General features: G+C 48.8%; 1 protein-coding gene across 6 annotated transcripts in view; it reads left to right on the top strand.

Annotated features, from left to right (window-relative positions):
- The window catches only part of nol4lb (nucleolar protein 4-like b), a 344,616-nt gene that overhangs the window by 281,225 nt on the left and 50,822 nt on the right, over positions 1-12,569 (top strand). For all 6 annotated transcript variants that reach the window (XM_086005529.1, XM_086005527.1, XM_086005530.1 and 3 more), the window contains one exon: positions 4,222-4,341. In XM_086005529.1, the coding sequence (XP_085861655.1) occupies positions 4,222-4,341 (120 nt within the window). The remainder of the gene's footprint in view (positions 1-4,221; positions 4,342-12,569) is intronic.

The raw sequence follows: 12,569 nt of genomic DNA, 5'->3' as shown, positions 1-12,569 counted from the left end.
ATGATGGGATTAAAGTTCCAGCTGGCTGTAAGGGCCCTATTTGAAAAGAGTTTGGGCAGTCTCCATCCATTTCCTATTAGTGAGGATGGGCCTGCAGAACAAAACTGGCACTGATTATCAATCTCACCACAGGATAGCTAGTATGGGAAATGGAAAAAAATGTCACACTGGGGTACACTTCTGAGTTTGAGGCTGAGGCTATGAAGAGCTTTAAATGTCGTGAGGATATGATGGCGTGCCATATAAATGCAAGATCTTCCTCTTAATAAAAGAGGTGATGTCTGGAAATAGTCATTAACTGATACCAAGCCTGAGTATTAAAAGTATGAAGATTGTAACAGGAAGGAAAGGTAGAGGGAGGTAAGAAGTTTCACAGTTATGAGATCCTGAAAAGGAACAAATTGGAGTAGGATAGTGCACAATGAGTCTTGATTTTAAAAGACTGAGGACGCATGAACAGGGAAGAAGGTGTAGGATGGTATATTTACAGCTTCTGAGACATAAAAGAACAAAGTTCAGAGGAGCACTGACAGTAGTACTACAGGTAGACTATCCTTTATCCGAACTTCCGAAAACCTCTAAAAACCGAAAGTTTTTTCGTTCAGCGTAAGTCGTGCGCACGACGCCGACCCCCCCGCCGACGCTGACCCCCGCCGACCCCCACCCCGCCGACCCCCCCGCCGACGCCGACCCCCACCCCCGACCCCCCGCCGACCCCCCCCCCCCCCGCCGACGCTGACCCCCGCCGGCCCCCACCCCCCGTCGACCCCGACCCCCCGCCGACCCCCACCCCCGACAAATTTCCCAGTCTTATAAAATACCTTCTGAAATCCGAAATTTTCCGAAAACCAAAACACGGCTGGTCCCGAGGTTTTCGGATAAAGGATAGTCTACCTGTAATAGAATGGAGCGAGACAAGAAAAAGTGCAATATAAAGAGACAGCTTGGGGACTAGAGGTAAGAGTTGCATTGCCTATCAGATATCAAGTTGTTCTAGAGTTGTTGGACAAGTATCCCCAGATTTGGAAGCAGTATTCTGGTTTTGAAAACACTGGGTATTGAGTTGTGGAGGAGAGCAGTGTTTGGCAAAAGGAGAAAACCGAGGTTCTTGGAGGCAATTTTAACAATGCCGAAAGATATGAAAGAACTTGTATTTATACAGTGCCTTTCATGACCTCAGGACATCCTAAAGCACCTCACAGCCAATGACGTACCTGTGAAACGTAGTCACTTGCAATGTAGGGAAACATGGTAGCCAGTTTGCACGTAGCAAGATCCCACAAACAGCAGTGAGATAAGCTTTTTTTTACAGGAAACTTTCTGATATCCGGCACTGACGGGACCGAGCTGGTGCCGTACCATCAAAAGTGCCGGACATACCAGCGTTAATGTTGAAACATACGGAACTGAAAAGCTCCGTGTGAATCAACAAACCCTGTTGCTTAGCAACAGCTTCAAAACAGTCGGCTGCAGCTGCAAGCGTCTCTAGCTGAAGCTGTTGCGATAGCTACAGACCTTGCAGTGCCTGACTGGGGGAAAAAAAGCAACGAGAACTAAAAAAACTTATGGAAAACGGCTCCTGATTTTTGCCGTTAGATCAAGTATTCCGGACATATAACCTCCGGATAAACCAAAGTTTCCTGTATTAATGTTGGTTGAGGAATAAATGTTGACCAGGATAACTCCCCTGTTCTTCTTCAAATAGTGCCATGGTATCTTTTACATTCACCTGAGAGGGCAGACAGGACATCGGTTTAACATCTCATCCAAAATACAGCATCTTCATCAGGACAGCACTCCCTCAGTACTGCACTGGAGTGACAGCCTAGATTATGTGTTTATGTCATGGAATGTGGCTTGAACTCACAACCTTCTGGCTCAAAGGTCAGAGTGCTACCACTGAGCCAAGGCTGGCACTTTTGTGGGAGTTTCATTTGCAATTAGGGAGATTATGTGCATCTACATAAGAACATAAGAAATAGGAGCAGGAGTAGGCCATTTGGCCCCTCGAGCCTGTTCCACCATTCAATAAGATTATGGCTGATCTTCTACCTCAACTCCACTTTCCTGTGCTATTCCCATATTTCTTGATTCCCTTAGTATCCAAAAATCTATCGATCTCTATCTTGAATATACTCAACGACTGAGCCTCCACAGCCCTTTGGGGTAGAGAATTCCAAAGATTCACCACCCTCTGAGTGAAGAAATTTCTCCTCATCTCAGTCTTAAATGGCCGACCCCTTATTCTGAGACTGTGACCCCCTGGTTCTAGACTCCTCAACCAGGGGAAACATTCTCCCTGTATCTACCCTGTCAAGCCCTGTAAGAATTTTGTATGTTTCAATGAGATCACCTCTCATTCTTCTAAACTGTAGAGAATATAGGCCTCGTCTACTCAATCTCTCCTCATAGGACAATCCCCCCATCCCAGGAAACAGTCTGGTGAACCTTCGTTGCACTCCCTCTAAGCAAATATATCCTTCCTTAGGTAAGGAGACCAAAACTGTACATAATACTCCAGGTGTGGTCTCACCAGGGCCCTATATCTCCTAGTGACTGGGACAAAAGGAGGGCTAGGAGTAGCTCACCTGTCACCCGTCTTGGCTAGAAATGGTTCTGCCCCTGTAAAAACAAGGAAGAAAGGGGAAAATAAAAATATACATTTAAAAAATAAATATAAGGATCTCACATTCAAAAAGAAGCATGGGTCAGAATATCGGTACTACAATGGTATACCCCTATCTCCAACCTGCGCTCCCTTTTCTCTGTCTCTTTCAGTCCCCGTGCAACATACAACATTCTCTTGTTGAGAGAGAAAGTGCCTTCAGTAACAGTCCAGGTTGATTTATGCTTCAATTTTCCTTGCTTATTGTGAAGAAGGAGCTTACTTCTGCTTGATGTCCACTGCTCTCCCCATCCACTAAGTCAAGCTGATCAAAATCAGAAACTTTGCAGCTGGTAATTTGTGGGTGGGAATCCCCACACTAGAATTTTGTGGCACAGCACGTGGGTATATTTACCTCCCTCTATTTTTTTTCTCCCACAATCATCATGCTTTCAAAATCCATCTAATCACAACTTCTTTATTTACCTCATCTTTTCTCCTACTCTTTTCAGAAAGATCTTGCTCATGTCCTGCACTGTAGGCCTTGGCTATTCATCAGGTTTTGTCAACTTAAACTATTGAGCACAAATTGGGCACTTTGTAAAAGAGGTTTTATATGGATTCTTGATTAGTGAGGAGCTATAAACAGTACATATGGCATCAGTGGTCGTTGTATATCCCAGAGTGTCCTCGTGAGGCATAATTTTGCCAAACTCCTCTTCCTTGACTAATATTGTTGGCAAATGTAGCAATTTATTGAAAAATGTTAAACTGATCTGTCTGGAAATTACTGTGAGAGACATACAAAAGTTTAACGTACTCACATAAAAATCCCTCTTCCCACTATATTAACAGTGTTGTTAACCATTTAAAACAGGTTAATGTCTCTGTTAAAATAGCAGAGAGAGGGATATGATTCATGCATTCGCACAATAACATCACTCAGTGTAATTTCCAGACTGTTATTCTTTCCAGTTGATGCTGAGAGCTCTAGTTCTCCTGTATTTCTCATGATAAATGGCATCACTGCCAAGCAAAGACCATTTTATGGAGACTTTACAGCATCAAACAGTTCCAGACCTCCCTGCTCAATAGTCCGTTGCAAACACATTTTGAGGTCACATTCCTTGAAAGCATGTAAATATTAGCATTGGCTCTATTTTAGCAAGCATTTTCTTAAAATTGACATGCCATTTTTTGACAATTTGGTCCCACGTCAGTATCTTTCGCCCTCCCACATTGAAATAGATACACCGGACTGCAGCAGTTGGAGATGTTTCAGTGAATATTTCATTTTGGATGTGAATAAAAGAAACTTCATCTCATTGCTGAGATCACCGGGTTTCTCTATAGTTAAATGCATTTTGTTTTGGCCACTAAAAGCAAGCATATGATTCCTGAGGAAAGTGCATGTGAGATCTGTTTATGCTGTTCAGTGATTGAACAAGATTCAGTTTGCTGCCTGACTAAAGGAGCCATTTATCTTGAGTACAGAGGGTATTTTTCACAAGCAGGACTCGTGATTGAGCAGGTCTGTTTCAGTGTCCCATGCTCATTTAGCCTTGAGTGATTTGATGCAGCAATGTTCAACTTGTGTATCTTTTTCTTCTCTGTAGTCACGACCCACCCCTCCTCACTTGACCTCAGCTATGGCGGAAAATATTCTGGCTGCTGCATGTGAGAGCGAAAGCAGGAAAGCAGCAAAACGGATGCGACTGGAAACATATCAGCAGCAGGTACTATTAATACTTAGCTGCTTGAGAGGACTGGAATACAAAGGGGAGGAGTTTTGCTTCAGTTGTATGGTCAGACCCCATCTGGACTACTGCTTTCAGTTTTGGGCACCACACCTCAGGAAGGATATATTGGCCTTGGAGGGGGTTCAGCGTAGATTCATCAGAATGATACCGGGGTTTAGAGGTTAAATTATGAGGACAGGTTGCATAAAGTTGGCTTGTATTATCTTGAGTATAGGAGATTGAGGTTTGATCTGTCGAGGTATTTAAAATGTTAAAAGAATTTGATAGGGTAGATATGGAGAAACTATTTCCTCTGGTGGGAGAATCAAGAACAAGGGGACATAACCTTAATATTAGAAATCGGTCATTCAGGAGCAAAATCAAGAAGCACTTTTTCACAGAAAGGGTGGTAGAAATTTGGAACTCTCTCCTCCAAAAGGCTGTGGGTGCTGGGACAATTGGCACTTTCAAGACTGAGATCGAATAATTTTTGTTAGCTAAGGGTATCAAGGGAAATGGAGTAAAGGCAGGTAAATAGAGTTGAGATGCAGAACAGCCATGATCTACTTGAATGGCAGAGCAGGTCTGAGGAGTTGAATGGCCTACTCCTGTTCCTAGGTTCCTATGCTGGACAAAATAGGGAATTGCAGTCTCTTATCTGACATTTTGCACTCACTATTCCAATTGTCCTGGGCCATTTTTATAGAAAGTCTTCCAGAGTGAAAAGATCCTTCATACTGCCATTTGCACTGTTTTGCATCACAGCTAATAACAGATGATCATGTTAATTGACAAATCCTTATCCCAGAATCAACAAATATCAAAATGTAGTTATGCAAAATTATGATAGGTTTTGAGAGGGTAAATAATGAAAGATTGTGAATCAGTCATAAACTCAGGAACATCACTAGAAGAGCAATGGGGACAGTTAGAAGAAATCTTTTCACACAAAGAGTTATTAGAACATTCTTTACAACAAGTGGCTATTAAGGCAGAAACTATAACGTTATTTAAAAGTGAATTGGTTAAGTATTTGAAAGGAAGAATATAAAAGCGTATGGAGAAATGGCAGGGAAATGAGATTAAAGTAAATAACTCCAGTAGAAGAGCTAGTCCTAGCACAGGCATGATGGGTCAAATAGCCTGTGCTCTAATTTCAATGATTCTATGCATGTTTAATCCATAATTGTAAAAACATACATACTTTAGAACAACTTGTAATCTTCCTTTGATTGTGGTGTTTATATTACTAATATATATCTTAATAAGGTAAGTGAAATGGCTAATTATTTGCCTGAAAATAAATGTATATAGAGAATATATGAGCATGTTCTGGTGGACTGAAGAACTCCTTTGAGCCTCCATATGGCACATGCTGTAAATAGGCAAATAAAGAACAACAGACCTTTGTAAACCACAGATTTACCAACCCAGTGATTGCCTTAGAACAAGGAGAACTGACTGATAGCAATTGCTAGTGTGGTAAAACCTCTGGTGTATTTAGATCACAAGTTTCATAGCAATGCTGTCTTTGCAGTGATCTAAGGATTGTATTGGATGAAGAAGGCTCTTTAGCCCATCTAATCTCATTCTTCAAGAATATCAACTCTACCGTCTTCCCATTACAGCATCCAGCTGTTTCTTAAATGAGTATAGTGTCTTAGCCCTAATCGCCCTTTCTGACAACCTATTCCAAACTCTGTAAAGAACTACTTCCTAATGTCAGTCCTAAATTTGCCTTTCATTACCCTGAATCTGTGCTGTCTTGTCTTGTCCTGGTGTATCCAAAAATATTGTTTCAGGGTCACTTTCTCTATCTTACTAAATATATATATTTATTTTCTTGCAGTGGGCAATGTTAGGCAAGAGCACATATATTGTCTATCCCTAGTTGACCTGAGAATTTGGTAATGGATCTTCTAAGTATCTTTTACATACCTCTGTAAAGTGCTGAGGGCTTTAAAAGCCATAGCTTAGCAAGTTGTTCCTCATAGCTTTTCCCTCTGATACTGGGAATCAGCCTAATTGATCTCTCTGCATTGCCTCCAAGGCCTGCATAATCCTCTTGTATCATGGTTTCCAGAACTGTACACAGTACTCAAGGCGCAGTCTTACCAGAGCACTGTACAGCTTCAGTGTGGTATCTAGAGATTTGAAATCAACTGATTCGGCGATATAATCCTGCATCCTATTAGCATTGCTTATTGCTGTCTTACACCACTTAAACATGGTGGGGGAGAAATTCGGTTGGCAGCGCCTCCAATTAGCTCCTAAAGAGGCCGAGAAGTGGGGCGTTAGCCAATTTTCGGCCGGGCGCAGTGAACCCAGCGCCTCCTCCCATATTGAGTGGGCATTTTGTGCCGGCGCTAAACCTTAGCGCCCGCTTGCGGGCGCAGGCAGATCATGATGTCATTTCAGTGTGCAACGCCTTTTGGGCGCCCCGGACCGGAAATTCAGTGTTGCGCCCCTCCGTTCCGCCTGGCGCTAATAAGGACTGCTTACCTGGAACGTTCCCCAGTCGCTCTCGGGCTAGGGGGGGCGCTCTTTAAAGTGGACTGCACTGGTATAAAAGCGGCAGCCATTTTGGGAGCACAACTTCCGCGAGACTTTCACAGAGTTGCTGAGCTGCACTCTGAGAGCCATTACACCAGTGAGCCAGCGCTGGTCAGAGGAACTTCAGCCTTCTGACCATCACCTTGCTGCTGGTGAGCATTTACAATGTTAACAATTTCTTGTGCGCTATTAGTATGGGGGCTGCATTGGAGGGGAACGTCCTGCTGCTGAACCATCTGGAAAGGGCACAGATGCAGGGAGAGAGGGGCAGGAATGGCCAGACGGAGGAGGGCCAACAAACGTCGCCACACCAGACCTTACGCTGCCAGGGTTTTCCGACAGCAGTTCTCTTACTTGAACATGTCAGAGGAGCAGTGTCTTAGAAGGCTGTGCTTCAGAAAGGAGGTGGTGACTGAGCTGTGCCACCTGCTTCAGCCAGATCTGCAGCCTCAGATAAGGTGCAGGACCTCTCTGTCGGTGGCTGTCAAGATGACTGTTGCCCTGAATTTCTATGCGAGCGGCTCCTTTCAGGCCGCAACTGGGGACATCGCCAACATACCGCAGTTTGCGGTGCATTGCTGCATCCGTCAAGTAACAGATGCCCTATTTAAAAGGAGGCGGCAATACATCTTCCCTGTGACACTGGAGAAGCAGTGGGAGCGCGCAGAGGGCTTCGCAACAATAGCGGAATTCCCCATGGTGCAGGGCGCCATTGACTGCACGCACGTGGCTTTGCGGGCACCTGTTTTGAATCCGGAGGAGTTCCGCAACCGCAAGGGGTTCCATTCCTTGAATGTTCAGCTGGTCTGTGACCACCGACAGCTGATCCTCGCAGTCAATGTGCAGTTCCCTGGCAGCAGCCACGACGCCTTCATCCTGCGCCAGACTTCAGTTGCAGACCTATTCGAGGCCCCGGCTCACCCAGGAGGCTGGCTTCTCGGTGACAAGGGCTATCCTCTGTGCCCATGGCTGATGACCCCGCTCCGTTCGCCCAGCACTCCTGCTGAAGAGCGCTTCAATGTGAGCCATCAGGCGACGAGGAACATTGTGGAGCACACAATAGGTGTGCTGAAGCAGCGGTTCCGCTGTCTCGACCATTCCGGAGGCGCCTTGCAGTACTCACCAGAGCGAGTCTCCCACTTCGTGGTTGTCTGTTGCATGCTGCATAACCTCGCCATCCTACGCACCCAGCCAATGCCACCAGACATTGAAGCACCAGCGGAGGAGGAGGAGGAGGAGGAGGAGGAGGAGGACCAAGACGGGAGGGAGGTACAAACTGGAAGGGCCGTCCGTCAGAGGCTGATAACAAGCCACTTCTAGGCCCCTCTGACGGAATGCTTGGAGCCATTCGAAGAGCAGGAATGGAACCGTCCGGATAACCCAAAGCCTATGAAGGGCAGTGAATGTAAATAGCAGACATGGCCAATGTAAATAAAAAAAGTTGTTTATTTTGCAAAATGTGCTTTCTTCCAACATGACAAAGCAATGACTACAGAAAGCAAAACTAACACATAAGTGGCTCGCACACCCGGGAGACTATCCAAAACATTACTAACATTCAGACCAGCATCCACGGCCTTGATTTCTACAAATAAGACGTCTCAGCTGCACCTTCTACTCTTTCCCCCTTGATGGTGATCTACTTCTCTTGTGAGATCGGCCCCTTCCCTCCCTGCAGCTCCTCCGTAATGGGACCCCAGTGGCTGCATCAAGGCTGGGAGAGGCCTGCTGGCTGTCCGAAAGCGCAGATGCCCCTGAGGGACGCCCTGGACGACCTCTGGCCTTGGAGGGCCCGGATGCTGACTGCTCCAACTGTGCATGGGTGGAAGCAGTCTGTCCTGCAGGTGGTGGCAGCTGCAGTGGAGGCGTGCCAGCGGTGGCATCAGGAATACTGACATCCTGAGAGCGGACAGCAGCTCCCTGGTTGACCGACACACTGGCACTCTGACGGGGCAGCACCGCAGCATGCGCACCAATCGGCTGGTCCACAGATTGATGCCCTACTGTGGTGCTGCAAGGGCCCCAGGTAATCCCGCCTGATCCAGCAAGGGTGGCAGCAGTCATTGGTCGCATGGCCTCAATATGCGTCTGCATGAGACCAGCGAGTGACTGCGTGGCAGCACTCAGCACTTGCATGACAGGTGCCAGTGCTTCGGTGAAGCCCTGGACAGTCCTTTCCAGTGCTTCGCTGAAGGCCGGGACAGTCCTTTCCACTGCTTCGGTCAAGCCCTGGACAGTCCTTTCCAGTGCTGCCCCGAAGCCGTGGACAGTCCTTTCCAGTGATGCCCCGAAGCCGTGGACAGTCCTTTCCAGTGCTGCCCCGAAGCTGTGGACAGTCCTTTCCAGTGATGCCCCGATGTCCTGGACAGTCCTTTCCAGTGCTGCCCCGAAGTCCTGCGCACTCCTTGCCTGTGCTGCCCCGAAGTCCTGCGCACTCCTTGCCTGTGCTGCCCCGAAGTCCTGCGCACTCCTTGCCTGTGCTGCCCTGAAGTCTTGGACACTCCTTGCCAGTGTCTCGATGGATTCAGGCATCCTTGCCACTGCAGCCATGAGCTCAGTGTGCCTGAGCCGAGCCTGGGCGCTTATTTCCGCGAGGGAACGCACCTCTTCTGCGCTCTGTGCAGCAGTACTCGCGGCCTGATTCGCCCTCCGGGGAGACGGCCCCCGAGCTTCCCTACCCCCCTTGCGTTGCTGCAGCCCGCTGGTTCCTGGAACTGCTTCCTTCTCAGAGCATTCCCCCCCGCTCCCCTCCAGGGAAGTAGTCTCCCCAGTCTGCAGAGGGGCTGGCTTGCCTGAGGGTGGCGGGGATGGTCCAGCTTCCTCCTGCTCGTCGCCTCCGGAGTCAGTGGCAGTGGCAGCTTGAGGGCCCGTCTCCCGAGCTGGTGATGCAGCATCTGAAAGCAGGGAGGTTGAAGAGTGGCTTTAGCGAAAGGACAGGGTGGCAGCAAGGGATGCATGAGTGCTGCAATGCTCTGACATGGGTCCAGAGTGAAAAAGCATGCTGGTGGGGGGAACAAGTGGAAGGAGAGAGTTCAAAATGGTGATGACCTTACCATCGCTGTGCACAATGGGGTCGGCAGCTCCAGTGGTGACAGGACCAGTCATCCGGCCTCCAACAATCTGGTGGACTCGTTCCTCCAGGTCCGTCAGTGTCTGCAGCTGAGGAGGGCCTCCTCCGGTGCGAAGCTGCTCCCTTCGGTTCCTGGCCAGCTTGGCCTGCAGGAGAAAGGACAGGAAGTGATGAAACATGCTGGCCTGAGCTGACATCACATGCCCCCATGGTAGAATAGCCCTTCCATTATGCATTGAGCTGACATCACATACCCTCCATGGTAGAATAGCCCTTCCATTATGCATTGAGCTGAATGTGCGTGTGTGTTTCCAGAAAGGGCCATGGGTGCTGGCTGACAGATGGCCATTGGGGCTTCGCGCACCCTCTGGCCATAATGTCAGGTGCAGATGGAGGGATGAAGAAGATGGCGAAAAAGGCACCCACCCTAACGACCCGAGTGAGGTCGTTGAACTTCTTCCTGCATTGCACAGGAGTCCTGGCCACCACGCTGGTTGAGGTGACTCTTTGACAAACTTCCCTCCAAGCCCTGCGGTACTCGCTCTGATGAGGCCTCCTGCCATTGTCGGGGTACAGCACAGCTTGCCGGCGCTCCACTTCGCCAAGCAAAGCATCCAATGCCCCATCGGTAAAGCGCTCCACTCTCTGCCTCACCCTCTCCATATGTTCAAAGTTTGGAACACCACAGAAAGCACAGTGCCGATTTTGAGGCCTACAAGGCGCAGAGTGTGGCTGCTGCTCCTAATTGACCCGCCCCTTTAAGAGCTGGCCGGCGCCAGCATGTCTCGGGGGTAATCGATTATTGACAGCACCTGCGCTGCGCCCGGCCGCCGACATATTGAGTAGCGCCGCCGGGTTAGTGCCTTAAGACTCCCGTGCAGCGCCTGAATCAACGCCGCAATCATCTTTAGGGGCACAGCAACCCAATATCGCTTGAGGTGGCGATAAGTTGCGCCTGGCGATAAAATTTGCACAGCGCCAATTCTAACGCCCCAAACGGGGCTATACCCAATTTCTCCCCCGGTGAGTGGTAAGTCAACTAACACTCCTTGATGTCTTTTAATTTTTCCATGGCAAGTTGTCTTCAACCCATAGTGCCTCCTATTTTTTCCTATAATGCGCAGTGCCTCGCATTTGTTCATATTGAACTTCATTTTCTACTGATCATCCCAGGTCTAAATCCCATTGAGCTCTTTTTGTAAGATCTTGGCTGAGATCCTCTGAGTCCTCAGTCTCCTAGCTTGGTGTCATCTGTAAATGTAACTGCTTTGCATTAAGACTGTGATTTTAGGTAACTTATATATACTAGGAAGAGTTGACATCTAGCACAGACCCTGGGACACCCCACTGAATACCTCTCCCCAGTGAAACCTAACGAATGTAGAGTACTTCCTTCCCTTTAGCCCATGTGTTATACTTGATACCCACTCAATGGCTGGAATTTTAATCTGGAGGTTGGTCGGGAGCAGGGGGGCTAGAAAGCGATTAGGAAACCCAGGAGAACAGGTTTCCCCCAGGCCCTGCCGAATTTATTGGCAGGGCCTGATTAACATTTCAGAGCTCTGTTTCCCACTCGCAGCCAGCCGGATGGAGAGGCTGGTTGGCTGGCTACGGGCGGGTAGGCCTGCGGCACTAGGCCGCAGAGATGAGAGAGGGAGGGATTGGGGGGGTGTCAGGGGCCAGAGGAGCATCAGGGGGGTGGGGGGGGGGAAGGTGTGGTCGGGGGCCGGAGGATGATCCGGGCCGGGGGGGGTGGGTCTGGTCGGGGGCCGAAGGAGCATCGGGGGGGGGCGGGTGGTGTGGTCAGGAGCCGGAGGATGATGGGGGGTGGGGCGGAGGCCGGAGGAGCATCGGGGGCAGGAGGCGCATCGGGGGGAGTGAATCAGGACCGGAGGAGGATCGGGGTGGGGAGGTGGTCAGGGGCTGGAGGAGCATCGGTGTTGTGGATCGGAGTGGGGTGTTGGTCAGGGGTCAGAGGCGGATCGGAGGCCTTGTGGGGGGATTGGAGGCTTCGGGGAGGGGAGATCGGGTGTGGTGGGTGGGATCGGAGGCCTCGGGTGCATGAGGCAGGGACGCTGGATCCAGCAGGTAAGTGGAAAGGCACTTACTTCCTGGGTCCAGCAGTCCTCATCTTAATTTAGCCGGTGGGCTCCACGAGGTCTGGGAAACCCGACCAGCCAGAATTACATTTTGTAGTGGTGGATCACCATGAAGCATGCCAGCCTCATTATTAATATCTGAATGGGTGACCCGCCTCCTGGCAGCGGGTTGGCTGCTTGTCCCCTGACCTGCCTCCGTTAAAGTGGGCCGGTTGAAGGCTGGTTAGGATTGGGATTCAGTTTTTTAACTTTTTAACCTCCCACCCTACCCTAACCCACCCATTTTTTGCGGTTAAAATTCCCCCAATGTTTGTAAAGGAGTCTCTCATGCAGTACTTTATCAAAAGCCTTTTGGACATCTAGGTAGACTACGTCATGTGGCTTCTCTCCTTCAACAGTGTCCATAGTATGAAGTGAGGAACAGTAGATCATAATCTCTGGAGTGGTGGGGGTGAGAAACTCAAAATTACTGCATTGTAGAGCAATTTTCAAAAAGGTTCTGC

Source organism: Somniosus microcephalus, chromosome 13 (genome assembly GCF_052327205.1).
Source record: "Somniosus microcephalus isolate GS21.2 chromosome 13, FLI_Smic_1.0, whole genome shotgun sequence".
Lineage (NCBI taxonomy): Eukaryota > Metazoa > Chordata > Chondrichthyes > Squaliformes > Somniosidae > Somniosus > Somniosus microcephalus.
Note: the sequence above shows the minus strand (reverse complement) of the source record. Positions and strands in the feature narration are given on the sequence as shown.